The 24,150-nt window shown below is 35.4% G+C and overlaps 1 protein-coding gene across 1 annotated transcript in view; it reads right to left on the minus strand.

The window, feature by feature from the left end:
- Positions 1-353: 353 nt before the first annotated feature.
- The window catches only part of Vps13a (vacuolar protein sorting 13 homolog A (S. cerevisiae)), a 163,865-nt gene continuing 140,068 nt past the window's right edge, over positions 354-24,150 (minus strand). Inside the window, exons 67-70 of the mRNA XM_013018390.1 lie at positions 8,749-8,834; positions 7,379-7,502; positions 6,832-6,906; positions 354-1,228 (exon numbers count right to left, since the gene is read on the minus strand). Coding sequence (XP_012873844.1) covers positions 1,178-1,228; positions 6,832-6,906; positions 7,379-7,502; positions 8,749-8,834 — 336 coding nt within the window. The 3' untranslated portion in view covers positions 354-1,177. The remainder of the gene's footprint in view (positions 1,229-6,831; positions 6,907-7,378; positions 7,503-8,748; positions 8,835-24,150) is intronic.

Genomic DNA, 24,150 nt, shown 5'->3' on the forward strand with positions numbered 1-24,150 from the left:
AATTGGAGGCACTTAGCAACAGAAAATATGTAGCATAATTATGAGGACACAAAGTTATGTGAGTGGATTTGTCAACTTTTGAATCAATTTATGTTCAACAAAAAAAAAACATTCTGGGGAGAACTACTATTGATTTCCCCTCTAATTACAAAAATAATAGCAACAAATACAGTCTGGCATGCTGTTTTAGCTTTTACAACAAAGCAAGGGTTTAATGAGCCTGAGAATTTCACAATCATTGATAAAGAATTTGAGATTCCAAAACAGTTTACATATAGCAAGAACACTATACTTATTCTGTTCATATACATTCATCCCCTTTCAAAACTCCATTAATATTAAGGTGCAAAGATCCTGGACAAAAACCAAGAGAAAGAAAAAACCATAACCTGATTTTTACTAATGAGCTTGTTCATTCAAATAAGCTATTGCACTTTTAAGAATTCCTGGTTTGCTTTCTCTGTAATTGTCTATGGCCAACTGGATAGGTTTTGAGTTACAGTTGAGGATACACCTGCTTTTGTGATGCATAACTCAATGTAAGATGCTAAAAATTTTATTTCTTGTTACAGTGAGCAGAAAGTAATTAAGGCTTTAGGGATTTTCCTTTAAAAATACCAACTGCTAAAGTTCTGAGAGGGACTTTTTTCCCTTTTTGGATACATGATCCATTCTTTCCAGCCTTAAAGCTTGAAAGAGATTGTTTCCATAATCATGCATTTAAAATACATTCAACCCCCTTTTAATTTAAAAAAGGAGGAAAATAATACCAAAATATTTACTTTTAAAAAGAACTTTGTGATTCAAAAAAAAAAAACACCACCAAAGTTCTCTTGAGAATAATGAGGTAAGGTCATTTACCCAACACTCAGAAGACTGAAGCAAGCATGAGTGAAGTACAACTTTGCTCTCCATTGACTGACTTGTGGCAGTCTCTCCCTCACTGCAGAGAATACAATTCTTTTAAGAATCATAACCAGATGCATGATTCAACTTAGAAAGCTGAATGGATCAGACATCTTTTAATCGCACAGCCATTTTACCTGATTTTTTTTTAAGAAGAATTTAGAATACAGGATGCTTGAAACCATTCCTGTAATATTCTTCTTAATAAATGGTGGAAGGTACAGTATGGGACCTTATTGACGTGTGCTGGGTCTTTAGACAGTCGTCGTCTTCAGACGTTGGGAGAAGGTTCTCTTGCTTCTTCTAGCTTTGTAAGGATCCACTGTTGTAGAGAAATAAAACGAAATACAACAAAATACAATCAATGGGAATCCAGAAGGCAGCTTTTCTAGTTAAATGGATACTGATAGCCCAGGGACAATACTATTGGGTTCATCTTCAGAATAAAAATACACTGACCTGCTGCGCAGCAGCAGGCCTGAGCATTGATACCTTCTTGATATAATTTCAAAACTGACTAGTGTCCAAGTTGAGGAGCTATTCATGTCCCTAAATACTGTCACACAAACCAAAGGGCCTGCTTTTCAAATGAAAAGAGGTAAGAGTTTCCCATGTCATCTTCTCTCTCCACAGGGAAACCTAGTGCTGGGCAGTGTTTGACTGCAATCACCCCTGCTCCGGCCTCGTCCCAGGCACAAGGCCCTGGTGAGACTGGATGCTTGGGCCATGCAGACCTTGTCAACAGCTACCTTGAATATGGACAAATTCGCCAATTAAAAATAGAGTGAGTAGGTTAAAATACCCAAAAGCCAAGCCAAATTTCTGGGGTACAAGAACCTCATTTCACCTCTAAGAGGACATTTAGACTGAAAGTTAAAAGGCAGAATAGAATACTTGGAGAAAACTGAGGAGGAAGATGGTAAAGATGTCAATTCAGCTAAAGGAAATTCTAAAGGTATGTGCCTCCAACATTGGAATACACAAATATATAAATACATACCTAAAAGCAAAGATAGACTCCAATACAATAATTGGAGCTTTTCATAGCCTACATGAACAAATCATCCATGTACAAAGAAAATACCAGAGTTCACCTTTCTCCCAGTCCAAATAATTCTCTCAAGCATCTACAGACACTCCACCCAGGTAAACATTTTTCTCATTGCCACATCGAACATATTCTGTAACAGAGCATGTCCCATGTAGAAAACAAGTCTAAATTTTAAAAACCTGATTTTATATATATTTGACCATAGCAGCATAAAACTAGACAGACTATCAGTGAAGTAGACCCTGAGATGGGGCCCAAGCTGGTATGATTCCATTTTGAGCTTTGATTTTGTTTTAGGGATTTTAGACTTGATGGGCCTAATTCCCAGAATGAAAAAAATGCATCTAGTCCTCCTCCCCCTAACAACCTAACCCACCCTTGATTGTTGAGTAAAGACTGACCCATAAAACAGGTTGTCATCTGGCTCCAACTGGCGATACCACATGCTTACCGTAAACTACCTTTTGACCACCAAAAGGTAGACCTTTTACACCAAAGTAATAGGCTGGTTTAAACACTATAACTTCAAAGGTCACCTGTGTGTGTCTGGTATGACTGTACAATCCCATCGGTCACCTGGGCATGACCAGGCTCGACCTCATGAATTTTGCCTTTAAAAACCAAAGAATGGGGGCTGCTTGGGGTCGAAGTATCAGCTCCTGAGTCTGTGCTGCAGCCCTGACCTGTCAGTAGAGGAACCTTCTCAATAAAGTTGCTTCTTTGTTGCAGTGGGCTTACCTGCCTGAGTAGGGGGTCTTCCTACTACCTCAGTAAAGAGGAAAAAAAAAACCTTGGAAATTAAACAAGCTGTTTTGGAACAGTCAAAGAGTCATGGAAGAAACAAATCTCCTAAGCAAGGTAAGGTGTTACTTTAATCTCATAACCCTCAGCTATGGGGAAGAATAGGTTGGAAGACTGAGTCTAAGGCTAGCAAAAAGTATGAGGTCCTACAGGAAAAATTAAGTGCAGAGGGGTGTGGCTTCAATAGCAGAATGCCTTCCAAGTGGAAGGCCTTGAGTCCAAACAGCCAAAGTAATCTTTAACAACAACAACAACAAGAGCAAAAGGCACCTGATTTCAAAATGTACTAAATCCCTGTAATAACCAAAATAGTATGGTAGTGGAAAAAAACAGATACAGGAAAACCTAGAGATCAACTCACCCATCTATAGCCATCTTGTTTTTCATAATGTGCTAAGAAAGGATAGTCTTTTAAGCAGTGCTAGGGAAATTGGACATCCCTATGTATTACTAGATTTAACCATCAGAACAGAATGGAGTAAATACTTAAATATAAAAACAGACCATCAAACTACTATAAAAAGTTAGCAAGACGAAGCAGGGCATAATGGCATCCGTCATCCTGGCTGTGGAGGAGAGCAGTCCAGGCAGGCCTAGACAGCCCAAACAAAAACCCCCATGAGATTGTGCATGAAAAGTAACTAATGCTGAAAGGGCTAGGGGCCCAGAGCATGGCCCAAGTGGCAGAGTACTTGCCCAGCAAGCCAAGGCCCTAAGTTCAAAAACCAGTACCACCAAAATAGACAGTCCTCAAAATACAAAGGGCCAAGTGACTCATGAAAAAATGTTCAATATCACTAATCACAGAAATGCAGATCAAAACCAAAATGAAATATTATCACTATTAGTCTCAAGATTACAAGTACTGATAATGATACAGAAAAAAGTGATTACATGTACACTACTAGTAGGAGTATATACATACATTATAGAAAATAGTATATTGTTCACAAAATTAAAATGAAACTACCATATGATCCAGCTGTATCAAACGCAGTGAATTAAGATCTCTAAGAGACATTTGTACTCCAACACTTTTCATTTCTTGGCCATAGTGAATAATGCTACGACCCAAGTGCCCATGAATTGATGAACAGATCTAGAAATGTGGCACATGCACACAATAGAAAAACTCTCCCAACTCTACTATTTCCAACAATGTGGATTAAACTGGAGATTTTAAAAAGTGTAGTAAGCCAGGCAGGTACCATTTGATCTTGCTCAAATGTAGGCTATAAAAATGTTGACAGCAATTGGGACCTGCATGGTGAGTACCAGATGCTGGGAAGCGTAGAGGGGCAGGGGAACGGTGGATCCATGGCACGAAGATAGGAATAAGAAGTCTTGTGTGCTACTGCACAGTTGTGACTGTACATTTTAAAAAGCTAGATGACACAATTGTGTTAGTTTTCACCACAAAGAAAAAAATGAAACAAATCTTTCATCCAATTTAAACATTGCATAGTACCCCTTGAATAGGTAAAAATGTTTTATTCATCAGTTTAGAAACAAAATATTGCTTCCACAGAGAAGAAAAGATTGCTAGCAAAGATGCTTGTGCTTCTTTAAGAACCTAGTCAGAATAGTCTTGAATAAGTAGAAAAGCAAGCTCAGTAACTTTCTCTGAGTTACTGGTCAGAGCAGTGGAATTACAGTCTAGGATGAGGTCACATGATGACAAGGATGACAGAAATTTATCAGAGGCTGAAATAGGTATTAATGTTCTTCAGCAACATGAAAGAAGGTAGTCTAAAAAGTAATGCAGGTTATCATGATTTATTCTGTCAAATTAGGGCACCACAAAGGAGGTGTTCTTATTCTAATTTCCCAATACAGAAAGTCCAATGCAGAAACCAAATAACAGGTGGACAAATGGGATTGCATGAAACTGCAGAACTTCTGCACGGCAAAGGACATCGCAAGATCAATGGAAAGCTCACAGATTGGGAGATCTTCACTAGCCATACAACAGACAAGGGTCTCATATCTAAAATATACTTAAAGAGCTCAAAAAAATTGAATCCCCCAACAACAAATCCTCAAAGAAACAACCGCCTCATTAACAAGTGGGCTAAAGACTTACTTCCTCTTCAGAGAAATCTCTCTGTAAGAATGGCCAATAGACACATGAAGAAACGCTCAACACCTCTGGCAACAAAAGAAATGCAATCAAAACAACACTGATATTCCACCTCATCCCAGTTAGAATGGCCATAGGAAATCTAATAACAAACGATGCTGGCAGGGATGTGGACAAAAGAGAATGCTACTCCACTGTTGGTGGGATTGTAAACTTGTTCAACCACTCTGGAAAGCAGTGTGGTGACTCCTCAAAAAACCAACACAGAGCTCCCCTATAACCCAGCAATCCCACTTTTGGGCATTTACCCAAATGACCACAAACAAAGCCATACTAAAGCTATCAGCACAACCATGTTCATTACAGAATTATTTTCAATACTTAAGATATGGAATCAACCAAGATACCCTTCAGTAGATGAATGGATCAAGAAAATGTAGTATATATACACAATGGAGTTCTATGCTTCCATCAGAAAAAATGACATCGCCCATTTGTAGGGAAACAAAGACTTGGGACAAATCATTAAATGAAGTATGCCAGACCCAAAGAAACACAGGCTCCATGGTTTCCCTCATTTGTAATTAGTATATGTCTAGGATTGTCCTAGCAGAGGATCACAATAGCTCAATGTACCTATGACCATATAAAATGATGCTCATTGAAATGAACTCCAAGCTGTGGAAACAAGAGGTTTTTCTTTGTTGCTGTTTTTAATGTACTGTGTAAAGTTATTTCTTTTTTCTTTCATGTTCCCCACTTTGTCTCCTGTTGTCACTGTATTTGATTTTGGCACCCTGTGTCTTGTATATATGTTTATCTGATTTGGTGAAGGGAAGGGGAACATCACAACAGTGAATCAAAGGACAAATCGTGAACCCATGCAACATCAGCACTCACAAGACAATAGGGTGGAAATGAACTTTACAACCTGGTGGTAGGGGAGGGGGGAGGAGGTGACAATGTTTAACAAGAAATATACTCATTACCTTATGCAACTGTAACCCCTCTGTACATGACCTTGACAATAAAATTAAAATTTAAAAACATCCAATGCAGTGTCACAAATAGTTGTCCCAGTTATGATCAATGAGGTCAGACAAATGGTTTGTGGTCTTCATTTTCTTGCTGTGTACTCTTGTAACTACCACAACCCTTGAAGAACAGCCACATGTTCTTCATTTCACACCATTTCCATTTTGAGAAAACAGGTTAACTGATTTCCCTGAAGTTTCTCCCTCCTTCCCCCAAGGAATAGGCCAGCTTCCAAAGGCCAGATTTTCTGTGTGTGTGTGTGTATATGCATGTGCCAGTACTGTGGCTTGAACTCAGGGAGGTTTGCTCACTAGCCCTTTGTTCATGGCTAGTTGAAACTGGCCATGGAGTCTTACAGCTTTTAACTAACCATCCATCAGGTCTCAGCCTCTCTGCTGAATAGCTAGGATTACAGGTTCAAGGAGTATGGGTGGATGCCTAACAAAACCAAATTTTCTGATGATGAGTTTGGCACTCTTTGTCCTGTGCCACACTGTGATAATAATGGTTTTCTGGTTTTTGTTTTGTTAAGTAACTACAGTCATTCAGTAGAGAAATCAACAATATAGGGGCTATACTTGCTTTGCTGGAGCTGGTAGGCTAACACTAGACCAAAATAATTTCCTTTGTTGACTATGGAAAAAAATTAAAGTATTACAATAAGGTTTTAAAGAAAGCAAGCTGGTGGTACATGCCTATAATATCACCATTCAGCAGGTTGATGCTGGGGGATGAGTTCCAAGCCTACCTGGAATGTAATAGTAAGACCATGTCTCAAAAAGCAAAGAAAAAAAAAGAACTTCAAAAGCACAAAGGAGTGCTGGATCTACAATAAAAACTGTCCGTTGTTAAAACTAAAATAACCAACAGAACTTACCTGCTTAAAAAAAAAGTTCACTTAACATCGCTTTGAAGTAAGTCTCCTACCTGGGTTTAAATTAAGAGTCATTGTATTTACCCTAGCATCCTCTGGGGTCTTGAAGTTAATTATTTTTCCGAATTCTTTGGCATGGAATACAGATTTCACCCGTTCCTGTAAACAGAATCAGTCGTTTCATCACAAAGGAAGTCTAGTTGTAGAAATAAAAAAAATGCCATATAACTTTTAAGTTTATACTTAAGGCATCTACCCTACAGAAATCATGCATCTTAAAAAACCTAAGAGAAAACCAAGAAAGAGTAAAAGAAATGGAAAAAGGGCTATTTTTGAACATATTCAAACTCACTTTAAAAGGCTTATAGTGAAATTTCAATTGCTAAGATTATAAAAGGTTATACAGAGAATGGGAAGGAGGTAAGACTGGGAGGAGTCATCGTTTTTTCTTTCCAAATAATTTCTCATACAGCTGATATACTGCTATAGAATCTTGATCAAATCCAACTAAAAAATGATAATACAAGTGTGTGTGCACACGTGTAGCATGTGCATAATAATGTGTGTACAAAGTAAAAAAGGACTATTTCAATGTGTTAACTGTTTTATTTGAAATTATTCTTCAATGTACCTTTGCTTCAATGCGCAGTCGTCTCCCATGAACGATGAACGGCTCTTTGGTAAATTCATCAAAACTATACTGCCACTCACATGTAAGTTGCCCAAATGTTCCCTTTGTCACAAACAATACACCGCTGGGGAAAGAAAGAATCCACTTTAACAACTTATGAACTTAGATCCAATTACAGTTTGCAAGTGCACTGGAACATAAACTATTTTCTAAAACACTTAAAAAACTTTAACAGAGAGGAAGAGGAGGAATAATAAAGTTATAATAGTAAATGCATATCCTAGGGAAAGGAAAATTGAGGGGAGGGGCTGGGAGCAATGAGAGAAAATGATGAAAGAGGGTGACACTGATCAAGATACATACTTATAAACTGATTTGTTGAATGGTAATTCCTTCACACAACTACTTGAAGATAATGAAAATATAAAAATCCCTTAATGAATTTAGGGTGATTTTGGGGATGTGGCTCAGTGGTAGAGCACTTGCCTTGCATGCACAAGACCCTGGGTTCCATTCTCAGTATACACAAATGCACACACACACAGTGGGTTTAAAAGAACTAAAACCATAGGACACATTCTCAATCAGAATAAAGACTTGAAATTCCAAAGACTTGAAATTAAGACCGTTCTAAAGTAATCTAAAGAATATAAAAATACAAAATTATTTTCAAAATAAGGACAAACAAAATTTGTGGGATGTAACTGCATGTTTATGGGAAATTTATAGCACTAACATTCTTGAAAAATAGAAAAAATTGGGGCTGGGAAGGTGGCTCAGTGGTAGAGCGCTAGCCTTGAGCTGAAGAGCTGGGGGACAGTGTCCAGGCCCAGAGTTCAGGCTCCACGACCGGACCCCCCCAAAAAAAATTGTAAAAAATCAAACGTAAAAGTCCTTGAGTTTTATTTGAGACACATTTTGAGATAGGGCCTGAATAAAAAGAAACAGCTGCCTTCTGTTGAGATGCCAGCCAAGCAGGCTGTCCCCTTTCTTCTGTTCCTCATCCCTTCACCAGTCCTGGGTTGTAAGAAATCTAGCGGTGCTCCAGTCTAGCCAGGTCCAGAGGCTGGGCCACCATATATTTTTGCTATTATCTTTCTAGTGTCTTCAGGTCTATCTGAAGATGTCCTTGTAGCTGAGAATACTCACATACTGGACCCACTGACATGGTTGAAATAATTATTAAAACATCTGGTTAGTAATTATGTTTGGACATGGCTATGTTTGTAAGCATACACAAAGCTAGAATTTATATGAAGGCTTGCAGTACCAGCCTTATAAAAGCAACCACTATAACAGTATCAAAAAGCTGACCATGCTTGAATGGCTGCTACTTATTCCCTTGCCATTAGAGAGAGAAAGGAAGTTACCGTCTAGTTATCATGAACATATCTGACTTATTGATCATGACATGGGTGAAATATCTGTATTTTGCAAATCTTCCATTTTCCATCACCTGGAAAAAAAAAGGACAAGAGAAAATTACATAATGCCTTTTGATTTTCTAAAATGCATTTCTCAGTGGGGAAACATCATTTACTTACACAGTAAATATATATATATATATGTATGTGTATATATATATCTCCAGAAAACAAATATTCACTTTATTCTCATTGTTCCCTTTTTAAAAGTATCTACTGCATAGCTGCAGTAATGACAATTTTTACATGCTAGACTTATTAAAGATATTATCTTACAAGGTTTGAATTTGATCCAATATGGTATTTAACTAGTATGGTCATTTTCTTTACATCATATAATTTCAAAACCATATAAACATGTATTTCTATATACTCAAAACCTGGCATAAGGGAGGAATGTGGGGCTGTGTGTTGTGTCACCTCCTCGAGGCATAGCAGAATGCTTGAGTATCAACTGCAATTAGAGTGCAGTCACAGGCAGGTGTGTTTACTTGGGGAGCAAGAGATCAGTGCCGAATTACAAAAGGCATCAACAGCACTAAGATGGAGATATAAGGTGAGCAGTTACTAGTTAGTATGAGTTCCTATTCTGCCTATTCCCTGAAAATGTCCTATTTAAAAATATGCTTTGTCAACTTTAGAACTCATAGAAACATAAGCAATAAGTTGGGTACCAACAGCTCACGCCTGTAGTCCTAGTGGGAGGGTTACTGTTCAAGACCAGCCTGCGCAGAAATGTTTTCCAAGGTCCCTTTCTCAACCCATAGCTGGGCATGGTAGCACACAGGTCTTATCCTAAATGACGTGCGAGTCTGAGATTGGGGCTGTGGTTATAGGGCACTCCTGGAAGTCTGTAGGCAAAGTCTGTGAGACTCCATCCCGGTTATGATGACGCTTAAAACTGATGGACTGTGGAACAGTCACACATGCAGGCAGGAAGAGAAAGCCTGATCTCAAAGATAATAGTACAAAAAGGGCTGCAAGCACGTCTCAGCAATAGACTGCCTTTGGAGCCAGTGAGAGGCTCCGAGTTGGGGGCACACAAGGGACCCCAAGGCCTGCTGGGCCTACATTACAAATTTTATGTGCAAGACTACTGATGTAGATAGACATGTTATTGGCTGCCAACAATAATTTGCTTGTAAAGACCTAAGCATAATCTTAACTAGACAATGGTTATTTTAAATTGTGTTCACTATCATTTGCTCTGAGGATGGAGGCATCCTAGCTACTTAAAATATACAGCAGGCTAGACTATATATATATATTTAAGATAAGGCTTGTAATTGTGACAAAAATCCCTCAAAAAAGAGCACATTAACAATTTAGGCAAATGTTAGAGGTTTTGAATGAATTCCAAAAGAGGACAGAAAGTTTAAGAAACTAATGAAGAACCAGGAAGCCAACTATAAAAGACAAATTATTTAGCTTAGATGAAAGCTACAATGTGACTTCACAGTCATCTTGTTGAGAGGCTAACTGGTTTTCATTTTTTTAGAAACAAAAGTAAACAAAAATTAAATCATCAGGATGACACATGCAGACTACTAGCAGGAGGAACTTTAAATTTAAACTTTAAACTTTAAGTTTAAAGAGTATAAAATTATGAGGAAGAAAAATAGTTACTATTTATGACATCTAACAAGTAGGAAATAAACACTAATATAAAAGTGAAAAGGTGCCATAACGTCAGCAGGAGGAAATTCATAAAAGATACGCAGATAAATTTGAAAAATTAGGTGGAACAGATCAAATTTTAAGGAGATATAAACTGAAGAAAGCATCAAATACTAGAGGAGGGTAAAAGTTATTTGCAGATGACAGTACATCTATCACAGATTACATAAAAGTAATTATTTGGAGATGGAAAGAAAAAATCCTTTCTAAAAGGGTAATAAAAAGATTAGCATACGTATGTGCTAATCACATATGATACGTATTTGTATGTATGTTATATACAAAGGATCTGCAGAAGTTAGGTATGAGCTGTAACCCGCATTTGACTCGTTCTCTGAGTTAGGGTCTCATTCTGTATGTAGCCCAGGCTGGACCACGATCCTCCGTCTTGGTCTCTGAAGTGCTGAGTTTGGATTTGGCAAGAGTTGTAGTACTCTACTGAGGGGAGTGAAAGTTTTGAAAATGAAAATCCATGTATTATTCTTGGATATAAACATTCTCTAAGGGATTCAAAAATGGTGATTTTGTTGGCTACAGGATAGAGGACAGGAAAAGAAGTGAATGGAAAAAGTTAGTAAAATATCTGATAACATTCAGCAATTAGGAAAATGAAAATAAATTCATTAAAGGATATTAATACAATTTATAAAGTTATAATAGTGAAAATCATTTGGTGCTGGCAAAAGTTTATACTGACCTATCAATGGAAAATATTTACATAATGTAAACTGGCCAACATGTACACATTTGAATATAGGAATCTGTGACACCAAAACAGCCTTTCATGATAGAGGGTAAAAGCATGCATTACTCAACCAATGATTTGAGGCAACTCAAAGACTGAAGCAGGATCCTTCATTCTACACTAAATCAATGCTGCCAAGTCAATTTTACATAGACAAAATGACTATTTCAAGTGCTAGCAACAGCAACATTTTTGTAATCTTGGAGTGGAAAAGGCAAAGTCCATAAAGTCTAATAAAAAAAACCCATCAGTACAAAACAAACACTACTGGACAGCAATAGTGAATTACAAAAAAGGGTAAAATACCACAAAAACCAAAGGATAAACTTAATTTATTGATACAGAGATAGGTATTTCATAAAGAATGTAAGAAAATGCAAATAACAAAATACAAATACAAATATGAACAGGTAGTATAGCAAAAAATCCAAGATGTGACCAATAAATATGAGAAAATATTCAACTTAACTCAAAATCAAGAAAATGCAGGGCAATGAAACATACTCTTGAGTCAGCAATTCCACTGGCAAGACTGAACGTAAACAACAATGTGCCAAAACACCAAGACCAGACTCTTCACAGCAGCTAGCAAAAAAGTCTTAAATGCTCATTAGTTAGGAAATGCCAAATATATATGGTACAGCCATAGAATAAGACATGACGAAGTAATAAGGAAAAATGAACTCTTGTGTATGGAGACAGAAAAAGGTACAAGTGAAGGTACAAGGTATTAAGTGAAAAGGAATTATAGTACTGAACAGAATACATGAGGGGAAAAAAAGCACAAACAACATATATGTATGTATATAGATATACAAGTTACCGCCAAAACATACACACCAATCCGTTAATGTTTAGTATCTCTGGATTTGTGAAGGGTAATGGTGGAGACAGGAATGAATTTTTCATTTTAACTTTACATTCTATACTTTTAACAGTTTGTTTTTCTGGTATGTGAAAATAAACTATGTTGTAAAGAATGCTCTCTTTTTATGACCAAGTTTTGAAATGAAAAATACAAATGCGACTTTCTCAAGAACATGATTACTTCTATCATTTTTTACTTCTATTGAAGAGTCTATATATGCCATGGATAATTATACCCTTTAAGGAATCATGAATCATGAATCATGGTTCAACTCCAAATAAGCTTTTATATCAGTGTTTGGGCATTGTAGATGAGCCTACCTTTCATTACTCTTTATTTTCAGATCCAAATCACATAAAATCTAAGCTGAGTCTATTAGTAATTAAACAATTTCAAAAGTCACAATAGTACCTGGTATAAATAAAAGATTAAAAAAACAACAACTACTCCCCCTTAAAAAAAAAAAGAGCTGTAATCTTAGCTACTCAGGAGGCTGAGAATAGAGGTTCAAAGCCAGCCCTGGCAGGACAGCAGGAAAGTCCGTGAGACTCTTATCTCCAATAAACCACTAGAAAACCAGAAGTGGTGCTGTGGCTCAAGCGGTAGAGAGCTCGTCTTGAGCCTGAAGAGCACAGGCCAGAGCCCAGGCCCAGAGTTCAAGCCCCAGCAGGGTGCTTTGAAATGCAACTAATTACATCCTTTGTTATTAGAATGGTATATATGAATAAACATCAAAGATAATTAATGCAGAGAAAAGTTGTACTGCCGCTTCCATTAAAACCATGTAAGAAAGAACAGAATTATAAGCAGAATCCAAAACTCTGAAACTGAATTCACAGAAACATGCAAGAATAACAGCTTATCAGCTATTTTCATCTTCCATCACACTGTAAACAGATGTCACACTGTGGTCACAATGTCTTGCCTAATTACTTGAGTGTAAACCTACTAGATATGAAAATTTACACTTTTCAAAACATCATGTCTTAGAATTTTAGACCTAAAAGGAATGTCATTCATTCACACCAATTTCTTGCATTTTACACAAAGAAACAAAGAACCAGGTACATAATCAACAAATCCATTTAAATGTTGACAATAATTGTACGTAATTAGGTAAGATTAGAAGTGATTTGAAGTAAGCTGGGAAACTAGGCTCAGAACACTAGTTTTTTTGCTTTTAATTCTAGTGCTTTTCACTATTACCTGAGGATTTCTTTTATAGTGAAAGTCACATTTCCTCCTCTGTATATCAAAAATATTTGACAATCCAAAGAAGGTAGTTTCTGAGGCTGGTTTTTAAATCACATCAAGTTAGCTGAAATATTCTAGATTAACACTGTCCAAACAATTTAGTGCCAATATCCTATATTTCTCCATCTCAAACAGACTTGTGAATGTTTCTATTAAAATGATTTGTACTACCATTTAAAATAAAATTAGAAATATCAAGGGCAGGAATTACTATATTCAGTCATTTCATGAAGACTGTAGTCAGGCTGTTAGGATATGCATTAGTGTTAAAAGAAAAACAATTTTTGCCTTAGTGTTAAAAGTAGATGAGAATTACCAATCACAGTTTGGAAATTTCTAAAAGAAACAGACACAATAGAAACTATTCATTCTGACATGACTATGAGAATCTGTAAGTAACATTTAAAATGAGTGGTTACTGGTGAGAGTCCTGTTTGAGTTAAAAACAAAACAAATGTATAACGTAAGCCAAACCAAGGATACAGCTAGAAAGACAAAGAAAGTAGAATCTGGACAGTAGTGTCAGGGTTACTTTCTGCTAAAATCTACATTTCCTGTCAGATAAGTCCTAATTCTTTACAAAAAAAAATATTGTGAGCCAGAAACTGTAGTAATTAAGACAACATTTCAAACACTCAAATTATCCAAATGTGATACACTAGCAAAGTACTGAAAGAGCAAAGCAAAACGCAGACTGATACTAGTATGACTAAGATAGAGCATCAAATCCCAAAAATCAAAGGGCTGAGCATTTAAGAAATATGTTTAAGAAAATTGATAATGGTTGAGAACATATAGTTTAGCAAAAAACAATTCTAGTTTGTCAATATTTGACTTGTAATCTCATAGAAGTAGAAATGAATTTGTTGATATAGCAACACATGTAGTTAAAATGAAAGTGAAGTGGGTGCTGATGGCTCATGCCTACAATCCTAGGTACGCAGAAAGCTGAGATCTGAGGGTTGCAGTTCAAAGCCAGCCTGGGCAGGAAAGTCCATGAGATTCTTGTCTCTAATTAACCACAAGAAAACTGGAAGTGGAGCTGTGGCTCAAAGTAGTAAAGTGCTAGCCTTGAGCAAAAGAGCTCGGACAGCACTCAGGTCCTGAGGTTCAAGCCCAACAAAAAAAAAGTAAAAAATAAAATAAAATGGTGGTGCACACCTGTAATCTTAGCACTCCAGAGGTAGAGGCAGGAGGATCGAGAGTTTGAGGCCAATCTGGGCTACAAAGCAAGACCTTGCAGAGAGAGGGGGAAAAAGCATAACTTCCTTAGAGTTACTTGATTTAGCATTTAGGTATAACAAAGTGCTTTGCTAATTCACTTGAAACCTAAGACTTGAGTGTCAGGGGCAGGGGGAGGGAAGGAAGAGATCCAATTAAGTCTGATGATCAAATCTAGTAGAAATCAATGATCTAAAACACCAATGATCATCTATACTAGAATATTGAAAACACTAGAATAAATGTAAACAAGAGTGAAGAAGCCATATTTAGCTTATCCTATAAGCAAGTTGGTTTAAGAAAATCCAAATCCCACAGACTCAGAGTTACCAGATCTGAAGAGGAATTACCCTGTAGTTAATCCCTTATATCACTGTCTCCTTCCTCTTTACTTTCTTGCCTGCCAGCCAAAGTATAGGTATAGATTATGGTGTTAGCTCAGAAAGGAAAACTCAGCATAACCCTTTGAAATCAATTTAAGGGAGAGAAATTATATCTTAAGGCATGTGAACCATTATCCACTGGTGTAACCAAGACTGCCTGGAGAAAGAACAGATTTATACTCATTCAGTAGCTATGCACACTGAAAATGTCAGACTATCAGTTAAACTATCCAATACATTCTAGAAAGCCTAGAATTAGGGCAGCAGGAATGATGTTTATGCAGAGTTCCAAAAGTCTCACTGAGGCAGTTCCTTTAGAATCTCAAGCTGATCACGATTCATTGGTCCACACCAGGTATACTTGATAATATTGTAAGATTAAGAGTAGTCCAAATTACTGAAAATTTGTGATTTTACTGTTCAGTGTGCAGAAACTATCATGTATTGAAACTATTCTACTAACCTTGAAAGGAAACAAAAAGGATGAGATTTAATGATGTTTTTATCTTGGCAAAGAGGAAACAAATGAGGAATATACAGTATACATAATGGTGGCCAAGCACTAGCATAAACTGGTACTCATCTGGAATAATAAAATACAATAGAGTTCTTATTAGGCATTATATTAGTAATTATACACATTACCTCATCTTAGTCTTAGAAACAATACCAAGTAGCATTAAAATGTTCTCTCCATTTTACAGTCTAGAATTGTTAGACAGACCCAATAAAAGACTGTCAAATTAGTTTTAAAACAGCATACAAACTAGATAGAATTGAATTCTAGTCTACTTGGCTCAAAAAGAATCCAAGCCCTGACAAAGAGGATACTGATTCTCAAGTAACAATTTTTTTATTATGAAAAAGAGCAGAGTAGAACTCACATATATGTGGCTTTAGCATCTGAGGGGCAAAATATTTCATAAATAGTACATCTATATTGAATAGGCACAGACAAAAGTACAATATAACTATTTTCCCAGCACTTATGCATTATTAGATTTTTATAAGCAACTGAGAGGTGATTAAAGTATTCAGAAGGAGATGCTTAGGTTTCATGTAAGCACTATGTGATTTTTTTTGCAAGGGACTTAAGCATATGAGATTTAGGGGTCCTTGGGGTTCCTGAAACCAAGTGGTACTGAGGAACAACTGCATATATGTTACAGTAGATGCATCTCTAAGATGGATTGGAATGTGGGTTCGAATATATAAGCTTTATCATATCTCATGCAATGCTTGACATTTTATAAAGTAACTAGGCATCATTCTTTCTTTAGAGAGAAGTCATGTGTCTTTTTAATTTCTATGATTCCTTAAATCTGTGCTTATACTAGCTAAGCAACAGACAGGAAAATGAGACATGAGGATATAGCATTACAAAATTGGCCTTGAATACATCATGTGTTTATCCTTGTCACCTGAACAATAAAGCTCACTACATACCAGAAACCTTCACTATTCTCTTCAAGGCTGTGCTCCTAATATCTTGAAGAAGGCCTGAGAAGTCCTAGGAATGTAAGAGTGAATTGTACAGTGAATTTGTGGAATTCAAATTTTCTTCTTTTGATGGTTATGAGGTTTAAACCCAGGGCCTTTAATGCTTGTTAGGCAGGCACTCTACCATTTGAGCCATAACTCCAACCCCAAGATTTTTCATATTTGATATGAACTATGCTCTCAAACCATGCCACCAAAAATCCAATTATACACACAATTAATGCTATTCGATTCCTTCTGGAAATATTAAAATGCAAAGTGGCCTGGCAACTTATTCCATAAAAGTTAACTTCCTGAGAGAGTCCAGCTTCCTATAGTCGTATTTCAGTGCTGCATCATGAGACCTCAAACTAAAACAACTCCCTGAAGTGCCATAAAAATAGCTGAATGCATATTTCTCCACAATGTTTCACAATACGTTACATATAATGGTAAAATTTTCACTGAAAACTATTACAGTTCATGAGTATTATCACAAGACGTGATTAGGACCTTAATACCATGTCAATTCTACAGATTCCTAAGTGACAAAAGTCACAATGACATGGTACTTCCTTTCAAATAACAAATTGTTTTGTGATGAATGAGACTACAATCTAATTCTGTATGAAAATAAATTATTTCAATTGAGTGTATTTTTCATATGACACTCAATTTACCAAAAACCAACCAAAAAACCAACAAAAACAAACAAAACCCCATCAACAAAAAAGCCTTATCCCAGGGCTGGGGATGTAGCTCAGCTGTAAACTGTTTGCTTAGCATGTGTTAAAGCTCTAGATTCAATCCTCACCTGACAACATAAGAAACCAACCTCCTCTCTCTCTCTCTTTTTCTCTTTCTCTCTCTCTCTTTCACACACATGCACACACACACACAGAACCCTTCAATAACTTAAAAGTTATCTAACAACAAGAACACATATAGCATGCACACAACAAAGACATACAAACATTTATGAATGGCTTTACTATACTCACCTTATCCTGAAAATCTTTGTGTGTCTTTAAAGAAACTAGGGGGAGGGGAATTATAAGGCAGAGCTCCAATCAATCAGTAGAAAAACCACAAATTAATAGTCAGGAGTCAGAATTTAGCACTCTTAGCTTACTTAAGGAAGGTAGAGGGTCTTTCATAAACTTTTACTATAGAACTTATTCCTGCTAATATATCCTTAATTTGAAAAAAAATAAAATTCAAATGGAATCATACTGAGCTTAACATCTGAGAACTTCTTTTAATGTTAAAATGTTTTGAACTTCAAAATATTTTTGCCATTAATATGCTTACAAGTTCAAATTTTATCATGACAAAATTTTAAGAGATTTAGAAATCAAATTACTCTCATTCAAGTTATTAATTTCCTTTAAAAAGGGGAATTCACACTTCAGATAAAGAGAAAACATGAACTTCCTCTGAGTGGAACCATTATCTCCAGTAGAAGACAGGATTCCAAAAGTCTTCTTCAAAAGGTTGTATGTATGAGAGGTGCCATTAGTCCACAATAAATTTCATGGAGACTATTACTTTCAAATGTTCAAAAGACTGGGCCCTTGAAAATGATGAGCCACACTTTTTAAAAGGTTGTGTTCAACTACTAAGTAGAATATGTGATCTGCTCCCAAAGCAGGATAGTAATCTTTGTTATGAGATCGACTTTTTCTGAGATGCTAGCTAATAGCTTTAACTTGGGTAGATAAGAAAATTTGGCTCTCTTCTGTTTTCTCATGTCATTCAGAAGTATCCTTCTGAAGACGAACAGTTACAAAATGAAGAGTGAAATCCAGTGAGCCTTTTATCTCCTTGTACTTGTCCACTTACTCAAAATTTCAGACGAGGTCAGGAGGAGAGTATCCAGCACTACTCTGACGATCTGATTGCTATTTTATAAGCCCTTTCTTCCAGATTAGCTGTTAATTCTCTTCCTGAAGTAAAAGGAAAGACCACGAAGGGCTGACAGCAGTTATCTTCCAACTGCTATAAAGGCAGTGTTTGAAGCTAGTTATAAACGTCTGTAATCTCTGAAAGAAAGAAATACACAACAAACAAAAGCAGCCTCCCTCTCCCAACAACTTACCTAATGACCACTGATACCTTTGCAAAAGATTCAAAGACAATACAGATGAACTCCAAAAACACCTGAAATGTCACAAAACGTGCTCCTAATGGGACACCTCAGTGCTCACTACTCAAACACAATGAACACAAGATTAAACACACACACTCCCATTTTAAGGGAAGATTGATTTTTAAGGGGAAGAAAGTGTTTTTCAAAAGGAAATACTCAAAAGAACTAATCAATGGAAAAGAGCAGCTATTATATCCTCAAGAAAAAAATGAAAAGGTTGTGTTTATATTTATGTGCTTCAGAGATAAAAAAAAAACTAGGCTTCTCACATTAAGGATTATTCTGTAAGTGGGATTTTTTTTAATATTTAGAAGCTAATAATTCTATTTATAAAAATTATAGAGTAATATAAAATGGCAATTCATTTACTTAGATAACTTAATAAAAATTTTAAAGAAGAAATATACCATAAATAGAGACAAAAGTCATTTTTTGGCAGTACTGGGATTTGAACTCAAGACCTGTGCATACCAGGCAGGCACTCTACTACTTGAGCCATACCTCCAGCCATTGGTGCTGTACAAAGTTTTTCAATAGGGTCTCAGATTGGCTCAGAATGGCTTGGACCACAATCCTATGCTTCCGTGCTTAGCTTTTGTTTGTTGAGATGGCATCTCAAAACCTTTTTGCCTTTGCTAACCAGCATCATCAGCTTTTGTTGGAGCCTGGAGAACTTTTTGCCTTTCTGGCCTCAAACCGGCCTCCAAATAGCTAGGATTCTAGCTGTGAACCAGTGTGCCTGCCACAAAATCTTTTTCTTCTCTGTGGTTTTCTTACGTTAGTGTGCACAGATTACTTAAATAATGTAATTTTTGAAAAATTTCACATCATCTGTAAAATACAAGTGTAGACCTAAGATTGACAGTGAAACGATTCACGAGAGATTTAGGATTTTTCTCTGCATGGGTCTCAAATTGTTAATTCAGAAATGCGTGAACACACCAAAAACATATACTCAGCAAAATCACTGATTATCTTTTTTTGTGCCAATCCTGGGGCTTGAACTCAGGGCCTGGGCACTATCCCTGAGCTGTTTTTGCTCAAGGCTAGCACTTTACCCAGTTGGAGCCACAGATCTACTTCTGGCTTTCTTGGGGTGGTCAATTGGGAAATAAAAGAGGCTCAGACTTTCCTGCTGGGGCAGGTGATCCTCAGATCTCAGCCTCCTGAGTAGCTAGGATTATAGGTGTGAACCACCAGCACCCAGCTTCTGATTTTTTTTAAACACAAATAAGACTTGTAAGATTTTGTAAGATCCTGAGGATATAATTCAATTTATTAGAAATTTTTTATCTTTTCATTGCTTAGACAATTAAAGTTTTACATAATGTTTTAAAATTGATATTTGGGAGAAATATGGAATAACTGCTAAATAAATTTTTCTACTAACGCAACCATGGATATGAAATGTCCATACAAAAACAAAGCCATAAATCCTTATCTATTAAACTATAAATTATTATAATAGTGATTTAAAATCATGTATATGTCCCTTGATTCATGACTTTCAATATTTTGTACATATTCATTCACTAAAATTAATAGTTGAATATTTTATGTACTTTTAATTAATCTTCATTTATCTCTAATGAGTGAAGACAGAAGAATGAACAAGAATGATGTACTTTTTACATATCCATCATAATCATTACTTGATCTAAATTAACAATGTGTGGGCACTTAACATTTAAGCCTCTTGAAACGTTAATATTTAACATAAAAATTTAAATATCTAACATTTAAATTCAATATATTAATATTTACATCTTTAAAATAATTAATGCAAGGACATCTTTTTTTTTTTTTTTAAGCTGAGGCCTGAAGATGCAGTAGAAACACCCAATTGTTACTTACAGGGACTAAAAATTACAGAATAAGGAAAGCCTAAATCACAACAGTAAAGTTTACTAGTTACTATAATATTGTCTTAAATTTTGTTACTGTTGAAATTTTAAATAAATCCAATCCTATTTCCTTTCATTAAAATGGCAACTCACTGATGAAATAAGTTGAACCTTTTCCAGTTAAATTCTTAAGAAACAAAAGATCATTTATTTATATGAAACCAGTATATAGAAATAAAAAACACACTAACAGGAAAACAGTAAATGTCTTGCAAGCCAAAAGTTCGTCTTTTCTTTTTGAACAAAGGTCTAGTAACATTGAAATGTACGGAGCAAAAAAAGATATATCTAGGCTCTTCCTTCTTGAGGCATCTACAATAAATAATAATAGTCTGTGTTCTTTCTTTTAGTAGAAGCAGCAGTTTCTGTGATTTTGCCCCAAAGTGAGCAAGTTTTGGGTATAACAAGCAGAAGTTGAGTTTCTGATATCATTAGTGACTATTTTAATTGGATCGTCACATTCTCAAAAGGGTACTATTATCTATTGTGATTAAACCAAGTTCTTTGACATCTGTATATTTGTTACTCCTACTACACATGCCCTGGACTTTTTTAGTTGGTGCTGGTACTGAGTGCTGGGCTTCCAGCTCTCTCTTTGTTTTCTCACTCAAGGCTGTCATTTTACCACTTGAGCCATATCTCCATTTCTGGCTTTTTTGTCTGATTAACTGAAGATAAATTTTTATCTCTCAGATTTGTCTGCCCCTGCTGACTTGGAACAGAGATCCTCAGATTTCAACATCATGAAAGCTCAGCCTTTGATTTCATTTCAATTTGAATGAATTCTAGGGAGAAATTTCAGAACTGTTTAATTGCTCTTTTTTGCTTTCAGTTTAAGTTCAAAATATTAAAATCTAGCAGAAGTCATTCTCCAAGAACATAGAGATGAAGATTAATAAAAATTTGATAAGCCTAAAAAAACTGAGAAATTGTGGATTGACTCAAACCAAAAGTTAATAAGCAATTATCTTCTACTTTATATAAACTCACTCAATCTAAGTAAAGTGCTTACCGTAAGTCAAGGCAAATAATCTTTTGTTGACCCAAAAGCATAGGGGTTAAAGACTATAACTACTAGTAATCCTTCACATTTTAGATTTTGTTGCTATTTGTTCTTAGCACATCTATTATACTTGGGAAATAGGACACAATAGGTTATATATGTTGGGGGAAATTTTTTTTTGGCTTTTCCAGACAGGGTCTCACTATGGCACTGGCTAGCCCCAAACTCCCAACTTGGTCCAAGACCCTGACCTCCATTTTCTCTTGCCCAAGCTTACCAAAGGCTATGACAGTAGGTGTGTTGCACTACACCCAGTGAAATTAAAAGGAACAAAATAAAACCCTTCATTACAAAAAAACATAGAACAGACTTATGAATTGCCCACAGATACACATAACATTTCTCTTGGTCAATTAGAAAATACACAAAATGATTATATAAATTTTCCTACTATCTTGAAATTAATTTGTAACATCTTACAATAAGGATATAGAATGAGCATGTAAATTAAGTAGTTAATCTAATGCCTTTAAGAGCCGACTTTTTGTTTATTGTTTTTATAAGTATTCTATAGCCAGGCTCTGGTAGCTCACATTTATAATCCAAACTATTTAGGAGGCTTGAGATCTGAGAATCACAGTTTAAAATCAGCCCAGGCAGAAAAATCTATGAGACTCATATCTCCAACTGATCACCAAAAAAGCAGAAAAATGGAGCTGTGGCTCATGTGGTAGAGTACTAAGCTTGAATAGAAAAGCTCAAGGATAGCATCCAGCCTTCTGAGTTCAAGCTCCAGGTCTGCACATGTATGCACACACACAGTCACAGACACTCTATATTTTATCTTTATATTACATATACACACTATACATTATATAATACACACATACACACTATACATTATATGTAATATATACACATATACAAACTATCCACTATATAATATATACACATATTTATACTATAAAATGAACCAAATAAGAGATGCCTTTCTTTAAGTTCTCAGACTAACAACTATTTTACCATCCAATCTATAATGACAAATCAGAATTTTTTATACTAATAGCTCAACTTATATGAATTGAACAATAAATTCACACCACTTTAAGTTACATAAGTTTATTTTTAAAAGAAATTTGACAAAATACCTTCAAAGTGCAAAATAAATCTGAAACATTGAGTGGCTATTAATATCCACTGCCCCACTTTATACAATGGTGTTACATTATGTCCCAGAAAATTTACAGGGAACAATCCTAATAAAAGGCATTTTATTAGCAAATGAGATAATTTAAAATGAAACTAGTAAACACTAAAAATTATACTTAGCCTAACTTTAAATCTTAAAGTCAAACTGTAATATGAAACTATGAAATATATAAAGGCAATCTATAATATATAGTATGCCTTAGTTTGGATGCAAAATACATTTTTTCTGTGCCTCAATAATGCAATTATTTTGCTTTATCATGATGTTCATAACATTTTAAAAGGAAAATTGTTTACTTCCTAAAAATGGATATATGGACATTATGATAGCAGTCATACAAAGCATTCTAGTAAAATGATAAAGAACGTATGATTTTTAAGTTTAGATCTGACTAATCATCAACAACATCATCAACATCATCATCATCATCACTACTGCTACTGTGAGTCATAATCCATTCCCTGTAGAACTGAATTTTCTGTAAGCATGGTAAAGGAAAAAAGAAGCATAAAGATTAGTTAAGTATGGAAAACTGCTTGGATAACATGTAAAAGTATGAAATGTTCAAGAAATTATAATAATCTCAAAGCAATTTCTAGCTGTGACTCAGGCTGTAATATGGATATATTTCACGACTTAACAGACTAAGACTAATGTCTATTGGTTTATATATACTCAATATGATAAAATACTTTTATGATCTCAATACAGTGTTTAATGACAATACATTTTTCTCTAGTAAGCCACTTAAATTGATTACTAGAACTACTATTACTATTGTTATAATATGATGACTTCTAGATAAAGTTATACCAGAAAGACTATATTTTACTATTCTTTAGAAAATGAAAAGGGAAACATTGGAAAGCAGTATCTAACTTATTGAACACCTAACATTAGAAAATGAAAAGAAACATTTGTTAAGTACAAGGCCTTTTCTCTAAGACACCATCATTTAAACCTAGATGAAATCATTAATTATTACATGAAACTAAGGTAGATGAGATTTTAAATGAAGGTTACATGTGTGATTATTTTCCATAGTACCAGTATTCATGTATTTTAATGTACTTGTTAATGGAGGTAGAAAAGCAACAATACCACCAAACAACCCAGTTCTCCCACTTGTAGTAATGTTAACTGCAAACATGCTAAGGAATGTGATAAATTCCTACAAGTATTCAAGCTAATCCTGTATCATTTTTAAAAGTAAACAATGGGTAACAAAGATTATGAGGTTTTTAGTCATCGAAATAACTCTTTTTAGCTAAGCCTGGATTACTAAAATAACATTCACCTTTAAATATACACCATCAAAAAGTAATCTCTTTAGATCCCAGAGCATAGAGCTTCAAAGACAATTTATAAAGGTGTCAAAGTAACTATACTTGCCATTGAAATCAAATGATCAATAATAAATTTTGAAAATGTTATAGATGTGTTTTCAAATAAGAT

The sequence above is a fragment of the Dipodomys ordii genome, unplaced genomic scaffold (assembly GCF_000151885.1).
Source record: "Dipodomys ordii isolate 6190 unplaced genomic scaffold, Dord_2.0 Scaffold40, whole genome shotgun sequence".
Lineage (NCBI taxonomy): Eukaryota > Metazoa > Chordata > Mammalia > Rodentia > Heteromyidae > Dipodomys > Dipodomys ordii.